The following is a 25,027-nucleotide window of genomic DNA, read 5'->3' on the forward strand; positions in this document are numbered from 1 at the left end:
TCCCCCTCAGAGCCCACTCATCTCTAAGTTTTATTATTGTTGTTTAGTAGTAATTAAATTTGAACATGGCTTTTGCAAGGGATAAGCATTCAAACCATAGAACTAATTCTATAGGAAATTATAGCATTTTAGTCAACAGGGATCTCAAAATGTTTCTTCTTCTAAAATACACAGTTTTTCTTAAGAAAATTTATGAAGCCAGTCAATGGTGGTTTTTCTCCATTTAATTTGATTTGATGGTGGCTGTCAGCTTCCTGTATATTGCTTTTATTATGTTTAGGTATGTTCCTTGTATCCCTGATCTATCCATGACCTTTATCATGAAGGGGTGTTAAAACATATCAGATGTTTTTCCAGCACCTAATGAGATGATCATATGGATTTTTTCTTTCAGTTGATTTATATGGCAGATTGCATTGATAGATTTTTGTGTGTTAAACCATCCCTGCTTCTCTGGGATGAAGTCTACTTGACCATGGTGGATGATTTTTGTTTTTTGATGTGTTCTTAGATTCAGTTTGCCAGTACTTTGAGTATTTTTGCATCAATGTTCATGAGGTCTGTAATTCTGTTTCTTGAATCTTTGTATGGTTTGGTTATCAGGGCAACGGTAGCCTCATAAAAAGTGTTTGGCAATGTTACTTCTGTTTTTCTATTGTGTGCAACAATTTGAGGAGTATAGGTATTAGCTCTTCTTTGAAGTTCTGGTAGAATTCTACATTTGAACCATATGACCCTGGGCTTTTTTTTTGGTTGGGAGACTTTTGATGACTGCTTCTATTTTCTTAGGGTTTATAGGTCTATTTAAATTGTTCAGCTGATCTTGATTTAATTTTGGTATGTGGTACCTATCCAGAAAATTGTCCATTTCTTTTAGACTTTCCAATTTTATGGAGTACAGTTTTTCAAATTATGACCTAATTATTCTCTGGATTTCTTCTGTGTCTATTGTTATGTCCCCTTTTGATTTCTAATTTTGTTAATTTGGATGTTCACTCTCTGCCTTTTAATTAGTTTGGGTAAAGGTTTGTCAATCTTGTTGATTTTTCTCAAAGAACCAGCTCTTTGTTTCATTGATTCTTAGTATTTTTTGTTTCTGTTTTAATGATTCCAATTATAAATTTGGTTATTTCCAGTTGTCTGTTTCTCTTGGGTGAGTCTGCTTATTTTGTTCTAGGATTTTAGATGTGCTGTTAAGTAACTAGTATGAGATTTCTCCACTTCCTTTATGTAGGCACATAGTACCATGAGCTTTCCTTTTGGTACTGCTTTCATAGTGTCCCATAGATTTGGATATGTTGTACATTCATTTTTGTTGAATTCTAACAAGTCTTTAATTTCTTTATTTCTTCCTTGACCCAGGGGTGATCCAGTTGAGCACTTTCAATTTCCATGATTTTGTAGACTTTCTGTAATACGCATTGTTGTTGAATTCTAACTTTAAGCAATGATGAACCAATAAGATACAGGAGTTATTCCAATTTTTTTTTGTATCTGTTGAGGTATGATTCCAATTTTTTTTTTGTATCTGTTGAGGTATGTTTTGTTACCTTGTATATGGCCAATTTTAGAGAAGTTTCCAAGCAGTGCTAAGAAGAAGGTATATTTTGTGTTTGGGTAAAATGTTGTATAGTCCATTTGAGTCAAGACATCTCTGAGTTCTCTTCTTTCTCTGTTAAGCTTTTATCTGGTAGACCTGTCCATTGGTAAAAGTGGGATGTTGAAGTTTCCTACTATTAGTGTGGAGGGTTTGATGTGTGATTTAAGCTTTAGTAATGTTTCTTTTACAAATGTGGGTGGTCTTGTATTTGTGGCATAGATGTTTAAGATTGAGACTTCATCTGAATGGGCTTTTCCTGTGATGAGTATGAGGTGTCCTTCTTCATCTCTTTTGGTTGATTTTAGTTTGAAGTCTATTTTCTTATATCTTGCTTCTTAGGTTCATTAGATTGGAAAATCTTTTCTCAATCTGTAGTTGGAGACTGTGGGTCCTGCATGTCCATTTTATACATCATAACATCAAGTAGTCCAGGCAAGAGCAGTTTCTTACCCAAATGGCTAACAAACTCTATGAAGAGTCTCTTCGATGCCACAGCTGTGTGTGTATTCCATCTTTATGTGGCTTATTTTTCTTATCTGTTAATTTTTCTATAAGTTTATTATTTATTATCTTTAAGTTTCTTTAATCTATGACTATACTCTTTTAAATTACTTTTACTGTCTCTTTATTCTTTTTCTCCTCTCTCTCAAGCCTGTGTACATTCATCTAACACTGTGACCCATTCAGAGGTCTTTTTTTTTAAATCTGAATCTGTCTTTATTGCATATCTGTAATTATTTTCTAGCCAGGATCACTTTTTTTAAAATGTCAAGCGGGCATGGTACTAACTCAGCTATCCTGTCTGCTTGCTCCAGCCAGTCCAACATGGCAGAGGCACATTCACTGCTCTGAGAGCCATTCTCTCTGCCCCAGATCCAGGGTTGCAGTGGGTCTGTGTCACCATTAAGCAATTTGTAACACACTGCTCACAGACCCCATTTAAGTGTTTGGCCTCCTGAAGGAGCTAGAGTTCATGCTGACAACACAAACCAGGAATCAGGAAGCCACTGTTTCATAACTGCACTTTTGTTTTTTCTGTTACCTTGAAGAAGACCTCTCTTAAAGGAGCTGCAGTGCCCACCAGCAAACAGAACCCATCCAAAAAAAAAAAAATGCCGGCTACCAAGAAGCTATGCTTAACTCTGTTCTTTTTTGTCTATAATTCCTTTGTTTTACGTGGTTTTACATGGATGTAGTCAGCCCCACATTGGCTCCCCAATCTGTAGTCAGGAGACTGTTCCCAGCCTCTTAGACCTGTCTGAAATAATCACACAGAAACTATATTATTTGCAATACTTGCTGACCAATAGCCTAAGTGTATTTCTAGCTAGCTCTTCTATTCTAAACTAACCCATCTCCATTAATCTGTGCACCACTACAAGATAGTGACCTACTGGCAAAGTTTCAGCTGACTCCAACAGAGGCATCTGTCTTCTGTGGAGGCTGCATTGCTCCTCACTGACCCTACCTTCTCTCCACGTCTCTGTTTGGATTTCCAGCCTGGCTTTATTCTCTTAAGCCATTGGCCAAAAGCAGCTTCTTTATTAACCAATGACAATAAAACATATTTATAGCATACAGAGGAGAGTCCCACATCATCAGCCCTTTACTCTGAGATAGTGTCTGTCTTTGGGGTTGAGGTGTGTTTCTTGTATGCAGCAGAAAGATGGATCCTGTTTTCATATCCATTCTGTTATACGTGAATCGAATCCATTGATATTAAGAGACCAGTGATTGTTAATTCCTGTTATTTTTCAGTGGTGGTGTTTGTGTGTTTCACTTTGGGTTTTGCTGGTATGAAATTATCTGTTACTTCCGTCTTCATGGGTGCAGTTAGCTAGCTTCCTTAGAGGAGTTTTCCTTCTAGTACTTTCTGTAAGGCTGGGTTTGTGGATAGGTATTGTTTAAATCTGGTTTTGTCATGGAAGATCTTGTTTTCTCTGCCTACGATGATTGAAAACTTTGCTGGGTATATTAGTCTGGGCTTGCATCTGTGTTTTCTTAGTGCCTGCAGCAATCTATCCAGGACCTTCTTGTTTTCAGGATTTTCATTGAGAAATCAGGTGTAATTCTGATAGATATGTCTTTATATTTTTCTTGGCCTTTTTTCTTTGCAGCTCTTAATGTTCTTCATTCTGTATGCTTCTTATTTTGATTGCTATATGGTATTGGACTTTTTTTGTTGTTTTTTGTCTTTTGTTTTTTCCCAGTCCTTTTGGTGTTCTGTAAGCTTCTTGTACCTTCATAGCATATCCTTTTTTTAGTTTGGGAAAGTGTTCTTCTAAGATTTTGTTGAATATATTTTCTGTGACTTTGAGCTCGAGTTCTTCTTCTTCTACCCCAATTATTCTTAGGTTCGGTCTTTTCATGGTGTCCCAGATTTTTTGGATGTTTTGTATTAAGTATCTGTTGGCTTTAACATTTTCTTTGACCAATGAATGTTTCCTCTATCATATCTTAAACATCTGAGATTCTCTCTTCCATCTGTTATATTTTGTTTGTTATGCTTACATCTGTTGTTCCTGTTCATTTACCCAGATTTACCATTCCCTGAATTCCCTTGGTTTGTGTCTTCTTTACTGCCGCTATTTCAGTTTTCAAGTCTTGAACTGTTTGAACGATTTGCTTCCCCTGTTTTTTTTTTTCCTTCATTTTCTTGGGTTTTTAAAAGAGATTTATTGATTTTTTTTTCAATTTTTTATTTGTCTTTTCCTCCACTTTTTTAAAGGAATTTTACATTTCCTCTTTAAGGTCTCTGTCATCTGCATAAAGTTATATTTAAGGTTGTTTTCTTCTGCTTTTTCTGGATTAAGATGTTCAGTTCTTCCTGTTGTATGACTGCTGGGTTCTAGTGTTGCCATGTTGCTTTTTAAGTTGTTGAATGTATTCTTGTGTTGATGCCTACCCATCTCTACCTTCAGTTGGTGCAGGCAAGGTCTTTGCCTCTTGGTCCAGTCCTTGCAGTCAGTCTGTGTCTTAGGGAGCCACTCTTGGCCCCACTCTGTGTAGTCACTGTATCTCAGGGAGCTGCTGAGGTGTCTGGGGGTGGAGTGGGACTTGTAGATTACAGGGTCTGATCAATGGGGAGTGTTAGAGCAGCCTGCCTGAAGGAAACTTGCCTGATGGCTGACTAGTTCAGCTGAGACAGAGCCCATGCATGGTTCTGGCCCAGGGACTAGGGCCTAGACATTGGGCTTTCCAGTTGGGGAACTGGTCACTCACCTCTTGTTCCCATCTGTGCAGTTAGAGCCTTTCCCTCAGAGAGCTGCTGATGTCACAGAGGATAGGTGGGTTTGGGGGAAGAATGGGACTTGTAGGTAACAGGATCCAATGGATTGGGGGGTTGTTGGAATAGCCTGCCTGCAGATCAAAACCAATTGTAGATCAAAAAATACTTTAAAGCAGATTGTGTTTGTACTGAAGGTGTAGAGACTTTTCCTTGTCATAATTTCTTAAGCAGTACAATACAATTTACATGGTGTATTGAGCCTTCTGAGTAAGTATACAGGGAGGGCCTGTTGTTCTTCATTTGTAAAGTGGAAGTCATTTTATATTCATGGTTTTAGTATCCTTGGTTTGGGTGTGCAGGCTGGATTTGGTGGATGGAGCCAGTAGAGGATGTTGAGGAACCAAGCTCCTGAAGATTAGTCAGCTGGGCAGTTCCTGACATATTTCAGTGTTACTCTAATTGTATTTTATTATATTCAGTTTGGATTTTTAAAATCTCAATCCCATTAGTTTATACATGCTATAGATAGCCACTGCCAATTTTTCAAGTTTCTCTTTTGAGGAACATTTGAATTTCTGCTATTTGTTCTATAATTATATTTATTACATCTTCTAATGTATTTACCATTTGGAAATGGATTATTCATTAATTATGTGGAACTTATTCTTGTATCTTTATCAGGGATGCAGTACATCTGGTGTTTGGTCAAACCAGTCCACTTTTAAAAGAACATATACACTGAAGCCTGTAGAAACAAATACATAATAGTTCACAATCCTTTTAAGGATAATTCTCCTTTGACATCTGTTTGCACTATGGTGTGGTCATGCAATACAAATCTCATAATGTCAGGATATCCCAAAGAGGAAATGTCTGTGAAAAAGAAGAAACCTGAGAAAGGCAGCATTGTATGATTCAGAGCCGAGAATCTGGATAGAGAATAGATTGACACTCGAGCTCCACAGTGTATCTTATGATGTGACCTTGAACTGAGTCTTTGTATTTCAGTCTTGAAACATATTTGTAAAATGGAAATGATACAACATATGATTGATAGAGTTGTTGTGACAACTTCCTATTTGAGTTACTTTGCTCATTCATTGTTGTGACCAAATACCTGACAAGAAGCAATTTAAGAGGACGTATTCTGGCTTACTGTGCCAAGGGATCATTTTGTCACGGTGAGACGACGTAACGGGAAGCAGGAGACATACTTTTCCATTGATAAGATACCATGATATATATGATAAGATACCATGATATATATGATAAGATACCATGATATATATGATAAGATACCATGATATATATGATAAGATACCATGATATATATGATAAGATACCATGATATATATGATAAGATACCATGATATATATGATAAGATACCATGGCCAAGCCAACCGCTAGATGGAAGAATTTTGGGAGGACTTAAAGTTTCTGAGGGTTAGAGTCCATGATCATCATGGCAAGGAGCGTAGCAACAGGCATGGTGCTGGACTAGTAGCTGAGAACTTATATCTTGATCTGCAAGTAGAAGGCAGAGATAGCTAACTGGGGCTATGTGGGCCTTCTGAAACCTCAAAACCTACCCCCAGTGACACACCCATTCCAATAAGTCCACACCTGCTAATCCTTCCCAAACAGTTCCACCAACCTGAGGATCAACTATTCACACATATGAGCTCATGGTGGCCATTCTAATTCAAACCACCATGGCATGGCAGCAAGAGCAAAAGGCCTGCTGGTCACTGAGTATCTGCATTCAGAGAGCAGAGCACAAGTAGGAAGTTGAGCCACCATAAAACCTCAAGATCACCACCCCCAGTGACCCACTTCCTCCAGCAACCTTCTACCTCCTGAAGGTTCCACAACCTTCCCCAGCAGTGCAACCTTCTAGGTTATGAAGACGTTTCACATTCTGCCACAGTTGCTGTATATGAAGTAAAAGCAGCCCCTGATGTGTGCTGAGCACTGTATGCTTGCTGTCAATACCCATGTCAGTAGAAGAATATATTCAGGTTTTTCTCTCTCAAACTTAATTTGAAGCATGCGAATTGGTAATACTTCAAGCCCGTTGTAGACTAGCTATGGAAGGTATGACAGCCAAGAGAACAAATTTACAGGGAAAACTTACCTGCAGACACCTAGGGTAAATACTAATGCTAAAAGCCTGGGCTTCTAGAACTTCTGCTTACTTTGGTCTTCTTCAGAATTGTCTTAGGTATTTGTCTTTTATGATTTCCATTGTATCTGCCACATTTTTAGAAAAATATCCCCTTTGTTTTCTTGTCACTTACTACAGTAAAGAATAGTTATCTCGCAGGGCGGAAGTGGTGTACACCTTTAATCCCAGTGCTCAGGAGGCAGAGGCAGGCAGATCTCTGTGAGTTCGAGGCCAGCGTGGTCTATAAGAGCTAGTTCCAGGACAGGATCCAAAGCTACAAAGAAACCCTGTCTTGAAAAACCAAAAAAAAAAAAAAAAATAGTTATCTCCTCTTCCCATGGCCTTGGAATTTTGTTTAACTGGTTGTTGTAGGCTGTCTATGGCAAACTGTCTATTATTCTCTAATAATCGTCTTGTTATTTGATTCTCTGTGGCTTGGCTTTATTTCTAATACTCATTGTGACTACTAGAAAGGAAGTATAGTTAAGGACTGTGGCTTCGCCATCTACCAACTAAGCGTTTGTATTTAACTAGTACTGCAAATGTGGCCTATGGGAATTCTACTATTTAAGCCACATTTTAAAATAATGAAGCCATCATTAGGAAGGAAAATTGGAACTAATTTGTGATTTCTGACTAAAATAGGGCATCTTAGAATAAAATATACAAATGTTTAAGATACTTAGGCAGTTGTGTTCTCTCAATTTTATTTTTCATGTTTTGTATGGTTTAATAATAGAATAGTTTTTAAGGTCATTGCAATCATGATGACATCAAAAAATAATTTTGCAATAAAAGCAATTCTTTTTTTTTTTTTTTGGTTTTTCGAGACAGGGTTTCTCTGTGGCTTTGGAGCCTGTCCTGGAACTAGCTCTGTAGACCAGGCTGGTCTCGAACTCACAGAGATCCGCCTGCCTCTGCCTCCTGAGTGCGTGTGCCACCATCGCCCGGCTAGCAATTCTACTTAGAGAATAATGAACAAAAATATTCTCATTGTTTTTTTGAGAAGAATAACCTTTATGATTTTTACAACTATTTATTTGTTACTCATAAACGTGGGCTGCTGAGTCTCTCTGTGGTGATTGGCTGTTTGAAATCTGAAATTGTTACTCAGTCACTGCTGAAAGGCTGTACGGGTGTGGGTATAGCAAGTGTAATTGCTAGGCATTTGTATCCTGTGTGGACCATGATCTATCTCTGGTACATGAGCTGGCTTTTGGGAGGCCATTCCTTATGGTATGATGCCTTGCTCAGCCTTGATATGGGGTGGCGGGGGGGGGGGGCTTGGTCCTGCCTCAGTTTGATGTGCCAGACTTTGGAGGCTTTACCCTTTGAGAAGTGGATGGTGAGTGGGGGTGTGGGGGGGAGTGGGGAGAGGAGAGAGAGGGGAACTTTTTGCTATGTAAAATGAATAAAAAATTTAAGAAATTAAACAAAAAATAAAGATTTTAATTACTTTTAATTTCTTGTAGAGAATGTCAGTTGGAAACATAGCATTTCCCCTCTGGATTGAAGGGTAGGCTAAACAGTGTAGATATGCTTATCTCAATTAAGCCTTACCATAATCCAATCAGGCAGATGTAATATCCACAAGAAAACTGAGGTTAAGGGCAGTTAATAACGCTTTATAAACTACTTTAAGTAAAAGATATACAAGCACAAGAATTGACGTGAGAATGACGTCTGAGACACTGGCAAAGGAACAGCTGAGGCATTGGGTCCTAGAGCATTACTGTGCAAAGAGCAAGTTAACACAAAGGCTAATGAATTAGGAGGACGAGGGAGCAGAGGCCGGGCGCTGGTGGCACACGCCTTTAATCCCAGGCTGGAAGAGATGTAGAGAGAGTAGGCAGAGTCAGGGAGATGCTATGTATCTGCCAAAGGAGAAGGATATGTCAGAACCTTACCGGTAGGCCACAACCTTGTGGTGATACACAGATTAATAGATAAGGGTTAATTGAAGATGCAAGAGTTAGTTAATAAAAAGTCCCAGCTAATAGGCCAAACAGTGTTGTAATTAATATGTATTCTGTGTGATTATTAGGTCCTGGGCAGCGGGAAACAAAAGAGCAGCATCCACTTACATAGTTCCATCCATTTGCCCATAAATTTTATGATGTCATTGTTTTTTACAGCTGAGTAATACTCCGTTGTATAAATTTATTACATTTTCTTTATCCATTCTTCAACTGAGGGGCATCTAGGTTGCTTTCAGGTTCTTTCGTGCTATTATAAATAATGCTGCTATGAACATAGTTGAGCAAATGTCTTAGTAATATGATTGAGCATCTTTTGGGTATATGCCCAAGAGTGGTACTTCTGGGTCTTGAGGTAGGTTGATTCCCAATTTTCTGAGAAACTGCCATACTGATTTCCAAAGTGGCTGTACAAGTTTGCACCCCCACCAATGGTAGAGAAGTGTTTCCCTTACTCCACGTCCTTTCCAACATAAGCTGTCATCAGTGTTTTTGACTTAGTCATTCTGACAGGTTTAAGATGGTATCTTAGAGTCTATTTGATTTGCCTTACCTGGTGACAGAGGATTGTTATCTGAGGGTTTTCTGTCCTGCCCAGTTCCCACAATTGTTAAGTACCAAGGAAATCACACAGAGGTCTATATTAATCATAAACTGATTGGGCCATTAGCTCAGGCTTCTTATTAACTCTTATAACTTACATTAGCCCATTGTTCTTATCTGTGTTAGCCACACAGCTCAGTATCTTTTTCAGTGGCATACTCACATCTTGCCTCTTCTGTGTCTGGACAGGACTGCAGAGGGAGCTTCCATCTTTCCAAAATTCTCCTGTTCTCATTGACCTGCTTCTACTTCCTGTCTGGTTGTCCAGCCTATGCTTCCTGCCTGACTACTGGCCAATCAGCATTTATTTTTAAACATAATTGAAAGAATATAGACAATTATCCCACACCAGAGGATGTTGAACAATTCCTTAAATGTCTTTCAGTCATTAGAGATTCCTCTGGTGAGAATTCTCTGTTTAGCTCTGTACCCTACTTTTAATGGGATTATTTGGTATTTTGCTATCTAGTTTCTTGAGTTCTTTATATATTTTGGAGATCAGCCCTCTGCCAGATGTGGGGTTGGTGAAGATCATTTTCTTATTTGGTAGGCTGCCATTTTATCTTATTTGCCATGTCCTTTGCCTTACAGAAGCTTCTCAGTTTTAAGGGGTCCTATTTATTATTAGTTGGTACTCCCAGTGTCTATGCTACTGGTATTATATTTAAGAAGTGATCTCTTGTATCCATGCATTGAAGGTTACTTCCCACTTTCTGTCCTATCAGATTCAGTGTGACTGGATTTATGTTGAGGTCTTTGATCCACTTGGACATGTGTTTTGTGCATGGGGATAGATATGGATCTATTTGCATTCTTCTACATTCTTCTGACATCCAGTTATGCCAGCACCGTTTGTTGAAGATGCTTTCTTTTTTCCATTGTATAAATTTTGGTTTCTTTGTCAAAAATCGGGCGTTCATAGGTGTGTGGATTAATATCAGGGTCTTCAATTCAATTCCATTGGTCCACTTGTCTGTTTTTTGTCAATACCCAGCTGTTTTTATTACTATAGCTCTGTAGTAGAGCTTGAAGTTGGGGATGGTGATGCCTCCAGAAGTTCCTTTATTGTACATGATTGTTTTAGGTATCTTGAATTTTTTGTTTTTCCATATGAAGTTGAGTAATATTCTTTCGAGGTCTGTGAAGAATTGTATTGGGATTTTAATGTAGATTGCGTAGAATCTATAGATTGCTTTGTTAAAATTGCCGCTTTTATTATGTCGATCCTACCTATTTAAGAGCATGGGAAATCTTTTCATTTCCTGATATCTTCTCCAATTTTTTTCTTCAAAGATCTAAAATTCTTGTCATACAGGTCTTTTAATTGTTTGGTTAGAGTTACTCCAAGAAATTTTTTATTTTTCATGGCTATTGTAAAGAGTGATGTTTCTCTGAGTTCTTTCTCAGCTCATTTACTCTTTGTATATAGGAAGACTACTGATTTTTTTGAGTTAATCTTGTATTGTGCCACATTTATAAGAAACTAAATTTTAATATCTAATCCAGTTCTGGTTAGAAATAGACTATTTGCACCTATATTTTTGTCTACTGTCAGAAGAGTCTCCAATTCAGGCAGCTTCATGCAGTGTAGTTGGCATCAATAACCTCTACAAAGTCCTTAAGATCATCATCTACACATTGTGAACAAATTCATTAATCCTTGAAAGATAGGTACTTATGCATTTTAAAATAACTGAGATGCATGTTTGAATTTTAGAAATCTTCGAGAAGCCAGGGATAATGCTCTCGCTGAAAAGAACCGAGCAGTGACAGCCGAAAAAGATGCTCTAGAAAAGCATGAGCAGCTCCTTGACAGGTAAGAAGGAAATGGAAATGCTAAAATTCTCCAGTGCTTGTTCCTCTTGCATTTTTCCTTTAGAGAAATTTATTTTAAAGCTGGCTATCGTAGAGCATGCCTGTAATTCTAGCAGTGAGACAGGAAAATGGATCCAAGTTGGAAACTGGCCTATGATTTTCATTTCAAGTTGCAATACAATTTAAATGTAATTGTTAACATATCAAAACCATGACGTTGAAATTAAGTAGCTCCAGAGAGTTCCTGTACTTTCTCAGTGCATCTTACCTGCTGCCCTTCTGGAGGCAGCAGCCTTGACTGCTGCTGCTGTCATCAGCCTTGTTCTTCTTAGACCAACGCCAATAGAATCAAACTTTATCTAATTTTCTTGATTTAGCATATTGATCATTCCTTATTTACGTTCTGAATATACTAGTTTGTTAATGTATTCTCCTGTTGAAAAAAAAACAGGGTTCTTTCAGTTGCAGCTACCAAAGTCAAGCTGCTGTGAAGATTCTTAGTCAAGCTTTGTGTGCGTATGTGTGAGCACCTTTTGTGTATATGTATGTGTGAGCATGTTTTGCGTATATGTATGTGTGAGCACCTTTTGTGTATGTATGTGTGAGCACCTTTTGTGTATGTATGTGTGAGCATGTTTTGTGTATATGTATGTGTGAGCATGTTTTGTGTATATGTATGTGTGAGCACGTTTTGTGTATATGTATGTGTAAGCATGTTTTGTGTATATGTATGTGTAAGCATGTTTTGTGTATATGTATGTGTGAGCACGTTTTGTGTATATGTATGTGTGAGCACGTTTTGTGTATATGTATGTGTGAGCACCTTTTGTGTATATGTATGTGTGAGCATGTTTTGTGTATATGTATGTGTAAGCATGTTTTGTGTATATGTATGTGTGAGCACCTTTTGTGTATATGTATCTGTGAGCATGTTTTGTGTATATGTATGTGTGAGCACCTTTTGTGTATATGTATGTGTGAGCACCTTTTGTGTATATGTATGTGTGAGCACCTTTTATGTATATGTATGTGTGAGCACCTTTTGTGTGTATATATGTGTGAGTACATTTTGTGTATATGTGTGTGACCACATGTTTTTTGTATATGTATGTGTGAGCATGTTTTATGTATGTGCGAGCACATTTTGTGTATGTATGTGTGAGGACATGTTTTGTGTATATGTATGTGTGAGCACCTTTTGTATATATATATATATATATATGTATGTATGAGCACATGTTTTGTGTATATGTATGTGTGAGCACCTTTTGTATATATATATATATATATATGTATGTATGTATGAGCACATGTTTTGTGTATATGTATGTGCGAGCACATTTTGTGTATGTATGTGTGAGGACATGTTTTGTGTATATGTATGTGTGAGCACCTTTTGTGTATATGTATGTGTGAGCACCTTTTGTGTATATGTATGTGTGAGCACCTTTTGTATATATATATATATATATATATGTATGTATGTATGTATGTATGTATGTATGAGCACATGTTTTGTGTATATGTATATGTGAGCACATGTCTTTCTCTTTGGTAGACACCTAGGAGTGTAAAGTAGTCATTAAGGCATAGAAAATTCTGTGAAACTTACTCCAAAGTGGTTGTGCCATTGTGTATGCCCCAAATCACCGGTCAGAATCTGTGTGTTCTGGAGTGGCTATTGTGGGACGTCAGGAGAGAATGCTTTGTCTCCAGTTTTCTGTAGAGTTATTTTTATTAGTCCTGTGAAAAGGAGATCAATGATAAACATGAAGTTAAAAGAGCACCACTTGACTGAGATACTCTCAATTTTAAATAGTTGGATCACATGTAGAGTAAGGAATGTGGTTTTTTTTTATTTAAACTTTTATTTTGAAATAATCTTAGAAGAGTTGATGAAATAGTATAGAAAATTTACATGTGCCTTTCACATAGTAATAACTCTTTGAAATTAAGCTCAATGTTTCTTTTACTGATAAAGAAGCACTACAGATTGTTTTGTAATTATCTTTTTAAAAGTTGAGCTTTCACTGTTCCTCAGACTGGCCTCAAAGTCTTAGACGTAAATGATCTTCCTGCCTCAGTCTCCCAAGTAGCTGAAACTATAGACACTTGCCACCATGCCTGGCTTCTGTTTTGTAATTTAAGCAATTCATGCAATTAAAATTTGGATGTAGTTTAGTGGAAAAGCATTGCAGAGAATTTGAAAGGCCCTAAATTGGTACTATAGCCCTAGGAAAAAAAATATAAACCAAAAAAGCCTCACTAAAAAATTGTTGTAAGGCAGAGAATAATAATAGAAATTGAACATCAGAATTAAAATCTAGTAGATCTTTTGGTTTATTGACCATTGATAAGCTGAGTGAATTTTAATATGAATATATATAAACCCCTGGGCTTCTGTCACATGTTCGACTTGACTTATAGGGTTAAAATGACATGTGAAAATAGCTGGAGCTAACAGTGTCAGATGGAGATGTGCTCTGCCATGGCCTTTCCTTCAGAATCCTGTTGGGATCTTGGCACCTGAGCTTGAAACCAGAAAACCTTCAGAAGAAAAGTGACCAAACTAGGAAAATTCAAAGATACCTTTTAGTGGCAAATTAAAGCTGCTGATAGATATTTGAATGGTTCACATGTAAAAGCTGGTTTTTATACCTGAAAGTACCTGAAGCAGCAAAATTGAAATTTCTGGGTAAATGTCATTCATAAAAAGTAAAGAAACACTTTCCAATGGGGCTTTTCCACATGCTGTACTTAATCAGGTAATTCTCTCCTATAAGATATTGAGACAAGCTGGCAGGGAATCCAGGCAGAATGCATATGTCCTGATTGAGGCTTCAGTTGGGTGGCTTGAGGAATGTGAAGTCCCCCATTTTAAAAATCTTAAATGTACTATTTTTTTTTTTTTTTTTTTTGTTTTGTTTTTTGATTTTTCGAGACAGGGTTTCTCTGTGGCTTTGGAGCCTGTCCTGGAACTAGCTCTTGTAGACCAGGCTGGTCTCGAACTCACAGAGATCCGCCTGCCTCTGCCTCCCGAGTGCTGGGATTAAAGGCGTGCGCCACCACCGCCCGGCATTAAATGTACTATTTTTTATTAAATGTAAATTAATACATGGAGTCCCTTATTTTATCCTTATGTTACCTGTGACAGTTGCTTATAAGAATGATACATTGGTTAAGTTACCACATAGAAGGAATGATAAGCTCACTCATTTGACAGTATTATTTTGAGGATCTACACATTCATTTTTCTTTCTTTTTCTTTCCTTTCAAACATCCTGAAAAGTTAGGACTGTGACTTAGAGAGGATGCTGCCATCTGTGTCCACATCACTGGGAATGCCAGCATTTGAGTTGGGAATGAAGGAATTGGTTGAGTTTGTGTATAGTGTGAAGCTTTAGACTTCATCCTAGCATAGCAAAAGTACATTAATATATATACTTAATTTACTGAAAGTTTTCAGTGTGGATTCCAAGATGCTTGATCTAATGTACTTTGACATAGTTTTTGTAATTCTGGGCTATTAAACACAGGACCTTGTGTATGCCACGGCAATACTTCACCAGTGAGATATACTCCTAGCATATCTGGGAATTGCTATATGTTATATTAATATGTGAAGTAAAATGCAAAGGTAAATTTTTTTTTATTCTTTGGAGATTGGCTTTTTAATACCTGGATCTGTAAATCTGGCTTCCTTCTTATCAAAATGAGAATAAGCGAATGTGTATTGATCTTTACAATGAATGTGGCCTTGCTGAATCATGTTTAAGTCTAGCGTCCAACATGCTCCTGTCATGTATAATTGGTATCATTATTTTTTATATGAGGTTTTATCAAATGCCTCATTTTATGATTAAACAACCCATGTCATTACTTTAAAAAAGCATAAGGAAGCAGTGTGCCTTTTTCAAACATGAATGAAAAAAAAAGGCTTCTACTCAAAGACTTCAATTGCCTACAAAGAAAAGGACTTTTCTTAGGTATATGAAAGACCTATGTGTGTTCTGATTTCTAGCACAAAAAAGTCTCTAACATTAAGAAACAGCTACCTGGCACTTGAAAACACAAGCAGAACATTAGCTCCAGTCCTGTTGTCTCGAATCTGTTACTCTGAGGGTTCCACCCACCAGGAGCAAACGTTAGAAGTCAGTCAATGGGAGTGCTGGAAAAGATGGGTACTCTTGACGAAGCCTGAGTCTGGAGCTCCAGTGCGAGCGCACAATTTCAAATAAATTTGCATTGTAAATATTTTCAGCTATAGTTTATTTTTTAAAAAAATATTTCCTTGTCCAGCCTTGATACGGGAGCTTGTGCCTAGTCATAGTATTACTTGCCATGCCACATTTGGTTGTTAGCACTGGGAGGCCTTCCCTTTTCTGAAGGCAGAAGAGGAGGCGTGGATCTGGGGAGCAGAAGAGGGAAGGAAATTGTTAGCACTGGGAGGCCTTCCCTTTTCTGAAGGGAGAAGAGGAGGCGTGGATCTGGGGAGCAGAAGAGGGAAGGAAATTGTTAGCACTGGGAGGCCTTCCCTTTTCTGAAGGGAGAAGAGGAGGCGTGGATCTGGGGAGCAGAAGAGGGAAGGAAATTGTGGTTGGAATGTAGCATAGAGAGAAGAATAAATTAAAAAGGGAAAAGAGCCAGACAGTGGTGGCATACACCTTTAATCATAGCACTCAGAAGGCAGAGACAAGCAGATTTTTGCGAGTTTGAGACCAGCGTGGTCTACAGAGTGAGTTCCAGGACAGCCAGGCTACACAAAGAAACTCTGTCCAAAAAGGAAAAAAATATTTCCTGGCTATTCATGATGGCATGTCCCTGTAATCCTAGCACTTTCAAAGTAGAGGCAGGAGGATCAAGAGATTGAGACTATCCCTCAGCTACATAGCAAATTTGAGGTCCACCTGAGGGACAAAAGACATTGTCTCAAAAAGTAAAAGTAATGCATGTTTGAGAAGAGGGTAGGGGGAGATTTGGGTGTTTTGAGCATCTAGTTTACCTGAAAGTACTTTCAAAGGACTTAATTTGAATGTTTTCAGTCTCCACCCCACAACTTCTCTGATAACGGTAGAAAATACAGGATAGAGTGTGCAGGAAAGTAGGTGGTCGGAGTGACATTTGTACCGTATTGAGCTAGTTTAAAAGTTAGTATAGCCAGGCATGCCTGCATTCCAACACTTGGAAGATGGAAGCAAGATTGTGAGTTTGAGGCCAGCCTGGGACCACAAGAGACCTGTCTCAAAAACAAAATAAACTCAGCAGTTGATATGGAAACAGCTCCCACTTTCACAAGAGGAAGAAGTTAGCTGTGCTTTCCTTCCCCTCTTCTTCTATTTCTGTGTGCTTTGCCTTTGCTCATCTGTCCTTTAATCTGCTCCTGCATGTCAGCAAGGACGTGTTTGTGCGGCATACTAGATGAACTTAGTGGACTGAAGCCTATTAGGATGGGAGCTAGAAAAGGTAGTATCACATCTAAACTTTGTATAAAATGGATCATTTTATAATATTATTCCTAATTCTCATGTCTATAAGTAATTCACATAATTTGTTTTAAATGCAGAAATTGCTAATCTGTGTTGTTCCTAAAGGACACAAAATACTTTAACACTTTGTTAAATCTACATTAATGCATTCTTAAGTGAAATTTTTAGTGTCTGAATTTTATATTTGTTCTTTTATGAAGTTATCCATGTCTGGGCCAGTCACTTTCATCAGTTTCATGGAGTTTACAAGGTTTATTTTTGTTACTTGATTCTCTTATTCCTTGTAGTCTTTCTTTTTCTCCATTAGATCCACCAAGTTCACACTGAACTAGAGTATTCATATACTCACAACTATAGTCACAACTAAAGAAACTCCTAGAAAGCATAAGATTTCTAAAACCAAAAACAGGAAAATAGAAGAAGATAGAAAAACTGATCATGTTAAAATACATGGCACAGAAGCACGACCATGCAACTTTAAAAGTAGTGAAAGAGAAATAGTGAGGTACAGGGACACAGGAAACCAAATTGGTAAGATAAAGATGTTATAAACAGAAAATATCAAATAAAAGGACAGCGTGAGAAAGGCACTGTACATAGGGACTCAACAGCATGTGTCCGTGTGCAGACAGTTAGGGCATGAGGGGGAAACAAAAGCAATGAAATAAAAGAGAGAAATGTTGTAGGAGCCGCTGGCCTCTTCCCACAGCCTGGCTCCTGGCCGCTTGGCTAGCTTATGCCCCAAAATAACAACATGGAAACTGGATTCTTTTAAACACTGCTTGGCCCATTAGCTCTAGCCCTTACTGGCTAATTCTCATATCCCGATCAACCCATCTCTAATAATCTGTGTAGCACCAGTTTTACCAGGAAAGATTCAGCATGTCTGACCTGGCGGCTTGCTTCATCACGTCTGGCTCTGAGAGGATCTACATGATTTCTGAGCTCACTTCCTCTTTCTCCCAGCATTCTGTTCTGTTTACTCTGCCTATCTAAATTCTGCCCTGTCAGATGGACCAAGGCAGTTTTTTTATTAGCCAATGACCTTCCTCCATCATTTCCCCTTTTTCTTTTGTTAAAACAAAAAGGAAAGACTTTAACTTTAACATAGCAAAATTACATATAACAAAACAGTTATCAAGTAAAAATTACAGTTACAATATTTACATCTATTTTATCTTTTATCATAACTAAGGAAAACTATAACTATTCTTCAACTCCATCAAAGACTCCAGAAAGATAAAATATTGCCTAAGCAAACAAGAAATAAGCAACTTTCAAACTCTAGAAATGACAGAGACATCTCGCTGCCTTGACAGTCACCCAAAGTTTCTCTGTACCATGGGGGCATCCATCTTTGGCCTACAGGCCCATAGTATCCAGAGACATTTCCATGAAGCAGGAAATTTCAAAGTCAGTTTAGTCACTATCTGTTGTGTCCTGCAGAATGTCTCGCAGACTCTTTCATGAATCAGGAACCCTGAAAGATCATCTCACCTTTAGGCAAGTTTAGCAGTCCTCTCTCTGCGGGTTCTCTGTGTCCAGTTTATGCAACAGTCCAGGCAAGAGCAGTTTCTTGCCCAAATGGCTATCAAACTCCATAAGGTGCCTCTTCGATGCCCATCTTCTTCTTGAAGTAGATTGGTGCTGCCAGGAGCAGACATGTCTCATTGTCATGAAAAGACCTAGGTTATTAAAACATTAAATGTCATATTCTGTAGTCTTTGAAAGATATAAAGAATGTCTATCTAAAATATATCTATGTACATCTAGAAAATCTAACTAACATGACTACAAACTTGACTATTCCAGGTCAAAGATACAGAAAACCTGTCTCAAAAAGCAAAAAATAAAAGTAAAAATAAACAAAATAGAGGTTAAAATAAAGCACACAAAGATGGAAAATACACAGAGAATTTTGATACTATATGCTATTATGCTCTGTTTGAATCGTTTGAATACTGAGAAAAGAGCAACAGCTGCTAAAAGATATTTGTTTATAAATGCTGCTGAACTAATCCAACATAGATATTTTGAAAATGCCTTGAACTCTCAGAGATCCGCCTTTCTCTGCCTCCCCGGGATTGGGATTAAAGGCATGTGCTACCACACCTTGAAGTCACAGAGGTCAATCTCCCTCTGCCTCCCAAGTGTTGGGATTAAAGGTGTGTACTACCACACCCAACAACTCTCTTCCTTTTTTTTTTTTACTTTAAGAACTTCAGCCTTTAGCCTGCACATATTTTTAACACACTGTAAACCATTTAAAAGTTTTCTTTTTTCTTTGAATCTTTCTTTTATTGTATATGTCTCTTTTTTGACCACATGAGTCTTTAATTTACCAAGAAATATCAGTAGGACTAAAGCCGTGGCTTTGATGGCTGGATCCAGCCCATTCCTTATCTTTCCAGCCTCATGGCGGAGATACGGGATGTCGCCATGTTTATCGCCACAACTCTATGGCATTTTAAGGTTCCTGCCAGCAAGCAAGCTGCAACAGACAACACTCAAGTCCTCTCTCTGTAGTCGGCCCTCCTGCCTCAAACAGTCAGAGTTTGCCCTGGCAGGATGGCCCAGAAAGCCGGCATTTTAAAACGGCTCAGCTTTTTTCCTGCTACAGCTGAAAACCGAAAAGCATGCGTTCAGCTTTTCATCAACACTATTTAAGTGTTTCAAGCAGGACCTCTTAAAAGAGCTGCAGGGTTTTGCAGCTTAAGCTGAGTCAGGAAGCCTCTCTCATATGAGAGCAGTTGCTTGCCTCTGGCAAGCAGAGCAGACCTGAGAAATTGCTGCTACCAAGAAAACATGCTTTACTCCATTCTTTCCCAAGCTTTCTCAGGCTTTCTGTGGATGCAGTTGCCCACGTCTGGGCGCCATTCTGTTGTAGGAGCTGCGGGCTGTGTTCCTGCCGCCCCAGCTCCTGGTCACCTGGCTAGCTTTAAACCCGAAATAACAACATACAAACTGTATTCATTTAAACACTAGCTCTAGCCTCTTACGGGCTAATTCTCATATTTTGTCTAACCCATTTTTAGTAATCTGTGTAGTACCAGTCTTACCAGGAAAGATTCAGCATGTCTGACCTGGCGGCTTGCTTCATCGCGTCTGGCTCTGAGAGGAGCTGCATGATTTCTGAGCTCACTTCCTCTTCCTCCCAGCATTCTGTTCTGTTTACTCCGCCTATCTAAATTCTGCCCTATCAGATGGGCCAAGGCAGTTTTTTTATTAGCCAATGGCCTTCCTCCATCAGAGAAAGACTTGTAACTTGTTGCCAAAGACAGTGCTTTTCTGAGATGAGAAGTCAAGGATGGGGTGCAGGAGAAGACAGGAATCAGCTATTCTGTAACTTGAGCATGAATGTTAAGGGAACAGGACTTAATACCCGGACTGTGTAAGTCCTTTCCGAAAGCAATCTGGTTGTGCGGAATTTCCCCTGTAGTACACTTTATTTAATCTCAGCGGGGTTTATTAGCCGTCCTCTTTGAGCCAAGCACTGTTTCTAGGCACTAGGACTTTGTGTTTAATAAAATGAAAGAGTCTTTGTCTTCATAACAACATTCCTATGGTACAAATCAGAAAATATACAAATAAGCAGTATATAAATATAAATATTTACAAAGATGTAAATCAGACTGTAATTCAGAGAAGTTTGTACTCTGAGTGATGAGAAGAGACCAGTTAGTGAGGACTTAGGCAGCCAATTACCCTGAAAACACTGCTTAAAACTGTGACTTCACCATCCAAAGGAAGTATCTGAGAACTCATAAATCAAAATGTCAAGGTACAAAAGAACAGGCTGTGAACTTTTAGTATAAATTTAACCCTAACTGCCATTTTTATTTTATTTACAAAGCATAATGTGTAATTGATAAGGTATCATAGAATATCAGCATATTAATTTAATGTAAATAGAGACAAAATATAAATTGCAACTAAACTTAGGGAATCAATGGCAAGGAGGACATGGTGAAATATTATATATCACGTAGTTACATCAATGGTTATGCTTTAAGTATGTCCTAGGCTGTGATGGTTAACATAAATTGTCAGCTTGGCGCCGTCTAGAATCACCTGAGAAGAGGATCTCAATGAAGAACTGTCTGGATCACATGTTCTATGAGCATGTCTGTGGGAAATAACCATAATTATGCTAGTTTAGGTGAGAAGACATCCCCTCTGTGAGTGGCACAATTCCCTAGGTGGGGCATCCTGAACTGGTTAAGAGTGGAGAAGTTCAGCTGAGGACAGGCATGCTGCATGTTAATTCACTGATCTCTGCTCTTGACTGTGGCCTCTGTTTCCAACCTGGGTTGGTTCAACCTCCCCACCTCCTTTTTTTGACAGTCTGATGGTCCCCCATCCCTGGGAGATCACAGTATTGATGCTAGACTTACTGCAGACACCTGATCTTTGTAGCACACTACATCCTGGAACTCCTGGACTCAAGCGGTCCTCCTGCCTCAGTCTCTACTATAGCTGGGAATAAAGACGTGGGCCACCCCTCGTGGCTGCTCTCAACTATGGGTGTATTATGAGGAGCTGCTTCCTGTCTTGCTGCCTTGACTACTGTGCAGCAATGTACTTTATAGTTTATAACCTTCATAGTTTGCATATAACCAAAAGAGAATGGGAAAAGAGCAAGCCGTGATCTTATAATAAAAGTCTGCTAGCAAAGGTGTTTTTAAAAAGAAAGAGCGAACAGAGAAGTTTTCTAACGACATGCATGTGACACATTCACTGGGTATCTGTGGGAAAGAAATACAGATTAATAATGGAGGAAGGTCATTGGTTAAATAAAAAGAAACTGCTTGGTCCTCATTGGTTAGAAGATAGGTGGGAGGAGTAAACAGAACAGAATGCTGGGAGGAAGAGAAAGTGAGCTCAGACTCCACAGCTCTCCGCTCGGGAGCAGACGCCTCAGAGAGACGCCATGCCCCGCTCCCGGGCAGACACACGCCATGAAGCTCCGACCTAGAATCTTCCCAGTAAGACCGGTGCTCACAGATTATTAGAGATGGGTTGATCGGTATATCAAAATTAGCCAGTAAGGGCTAAAGCTAAAGGGCCAAGCAGTGTTTAAATTAATACAGTTTGTGTGTTGTTATTTCGGGGCAAAAGCTAGCCGAGCAGGCGGCTGGGGTGTTGGGGACGCAGCCCTGCCGCCCTTATTACTACAGATTAAGAAACTCTTCTTTCTATGTATGTAAACGACATGAGATCTTTAAAAAAAAAATGACTTAGTTTAAAAGACAGCAATAATGCAGATCTAAAGCTATTCTAAAATTGTTTAATATTTGTTTTAAGTAATAATTTAGTGCATTGGACTCTCCCTTTCTGTTAACAATGTATATGCAGTAAAGATACGCTCAAGAGGAAGTAAGTGAGGCCTAAGAACACAGCTCAGTGGTAGAGCACTTGCCTACTATGTAAGAAACACTAGATTGGAGCCCTAGAACTGCCAAAAGGCAGAGACGGAAGAGGGGGCCTTATATGCCTAATATCCAAGAAAGAAAGTAGTTAGTGTCCATGAATGGGGTGGCATAGATGTGCCAGAATATCTCAGTTGTTTCCAGAGAAGATGATCACATTTGAAAACCATGGCTTGAAGCTGGATGTGGTGCACACATCTGTCACTCAGAAGATATTCATAGGACTGAGACCAGAAGGTAGTGAGGCCAGCATGGACTATTAGCAAGACCACTCTCAAGAAAAGAAAAACCTAAAAATGGCTTGGGGAAAGGAAATTATCTAGATTATCTATTTGTTATTATTGATCTAATTATCTGTCTGGATACTGAATACTTTCATGAACTGTTTTACAATTCTTGCTCAAATAAAAATTGATAAAACAAGAAAAACTAACTCAGAAAACTGAAGCAGTGTGGACCGGTGCTGTTAATCAGAATTTATTTATTGGATGCAGCTTAAGAGCAGATAATTACAGATGTGTGTGTGTGTGTGTGTGTGTGTGTGTGTGTGTGTGTGTGTGTGTAAGCGTGTGTCTAAAAGTTCAAGGCACCACATGGTTTGTGTACACATTTTCATTTTTTGGGTGTTTCTAAGAAATCAAGAGTCAGAGTTGTTGGTTATGATTGTACTAAACCAGAGAAGACGAGCATGCACTTACATAGCTCGCATTATAAATGCTGCTGCTTCATTGCTTCAGAGAAGTTTTTATAGATTATGTTTGATAAATATACCCACTACCACAAAATTATGTAAAAATTTGAAATGTCAGCTGACTAAATCAACTCATAAAAGCTAAAGTTAAAAGTAAGATATTTTCCACAATTATTTTAAAATATGTTATTTACTGGAAGTAAAGTCCAGAGAATTACCACAGATGAAGTGTGAGTGTATTTCTCCCACTTGTAAATGGGCTCTTATTTCCTACAGAGTATATTCTGGTCCACAATGAGTCATTTTCAACATGTTTCAGTTTAACTCCTAATACATTTTTAAACTTGGCAGGCATATTTAGATGAACATTACTTCCAGTTTTAGAGGCTGCTTCTAAATTCTACTTCAGTTCTGCAGTCATCATGAAGAGTTCTTTCAGTAAGAAGGAGGCAGGGTTGATAGGAACTGTATGTTTTATAGAAGGAAAAATATCAGTTTTAAATTTCATGATACATATTTCAGATAGCTAAGCGCTATCTGAAAAAGCTGTAGTTGTGACTTGTGTGGCTGTGTTTAGTGAAAGAAGAAGTCTAAGAGGTATAATTTATCTTGGGTAAGATTTATTAAACTCTTTACTATGCTTAACAGTATTTAATTGTTCTACATGGATTAATTTTTTAATACTAACAACACTGGAGGTAATAGTTTAGTTTTTGTTCAGGCCCCATTTTGATTACAAAACATAGAACCTACATGGCTACATAAATGTTAAAGCTATGACTGAGCCAGTACTCAAGAGGCAGACGCAGGCAGATCTGAGTATATGAGACCTGTCTGCTCTACACAGTGAGCCCCTATTTTAAAAAGAAGAAGAAGAAGAAGAAGAAGAAGAAGAAGAAGAAGAAGAAGAAGAAGAAGAAGAAGAAGAAGAAGAAGAAGAAGAAGAAGAAGAAGAAGAAAGAAAGTCAATGAGTATGTGGATGATCATTTTTATGTTTCTAACTCATGTTGTATTTTATAAGTATCTGTAGTGACATTTTGTTTGTAATTCAACAAATAAAGCTTGCCTGAAGATCAGAGTGCAGAGCCACTAATTAGCCATAGAGGCCAGGCAGTGGTGGCACACACCTTTAATCCCAGCACTCAAGAGACAGAGGCTGAGGGATCTCTATGAATTCAAGGCCACCTGGGCTAAGCAAAGATTGACTCTGTCTAAAAGAGAAACAGCTTACACAAAGGTATCCCAGCACTTGGGATCCCACGCCTTTAACCCCAGCACTAGGGAGGTGGAAACAGGAGTGATATGGCTGGGTGGAGACAGAAATATAAGGCAGGAGGAGACAGGAGCTCAGGTTCAGTTTGAGGATTCAGTCTGAGGTTTCATAGAGACAGGATCACCCGTTTGGTCTGAGCACTGGTGGTAGAGTAAGAACCCTCTAGTGACTGGCTGCTCTGCTTCTCCGTTCTCTCAGCTTTCACCCCCTAAGCTATGACTCTGGGTTTTTATTATTGATACCAATTAGAATTCACTCTATAATTACCATTTATTGGAGCCGTATGAATCTTCTAACATATTTGATTTGACTCACCTATCTACTGTTAATTTTTAATAATATACTTTTGTTGTGACCTTTATATTATTTTATTTTTAACATTTCAAGGTCATAAAAGTTGTAGAGTTTGAAAAAAAACATGTAATTGAAAGTAGTTCAAAGATCATATGAACTCACAGTGGCTGAGGCAGCATGGACAGGGCCTGGCAGGGGTCTGCACCAGATCCTCTGCATATATGTTACAGCTTCCAGTTTAGTGTTTAATGGGATATTCCTGAATGTGGGAACAAGTGCATCTCTGTGTCTGTGTCTGTTTTTCCTGCCTTCTGTGGGCTCCTGCTGCTTATTTGTTTAGTTCTATTCAGATTTGTTAGTTTTCTATTTATCTTATCATAGTATAGTATATAGATGAATTGAAATCAAGGGTAGGTGAGGAGGAACTGGGAGGAGTAGAGAGAGAAGAAACTAAGCAGTATATAT

At 38.4% G+C, this 25,027-nt stretch overlaps 1 protein-coding gene across 8 annotated transcripts in view; it reads left to right on the plus strand.

Moving 5' to 3' along the window:
- The window catches only part of Pibf1 (progesterone immunomodulatory binding factor 1), a 156,180-nt gene that overhangs the window by 40,831 nt on the left and 90,322 nt on the right, over positions 1 to 25,027 (plus strand). For all 8 annotated transcript variants that reach the window (XM_075949591.1, XM_075949593.1, XM_075949587.1 and 5 more), the window contains one exon: positions 11,291 to 11,389. In XM_075949591.1, the coding sequence (XP_075805706.1) occupies positions 11,291 to 11,389 (99 nt within the window). The remainder of the gene's footprint in view (positions 1 to 11,290; positions 11,390 to 25,027) is intronic.

This window comes from Microtus pennsylvanicus, chromosome 15 (genome assembly GCF_037038515.1).
Source record: "Microtus pennsylvanicus isolate mMicPen1 chromosome 15, mMicPen1.hap1, whole genome shotgun sequence".
Lineage (NCBI taxonomy): Eukaryota > Metazoa > Chordata > Mammalia > Rodentia > Cricetidae > Microtus > Microtus pennsylvanicus.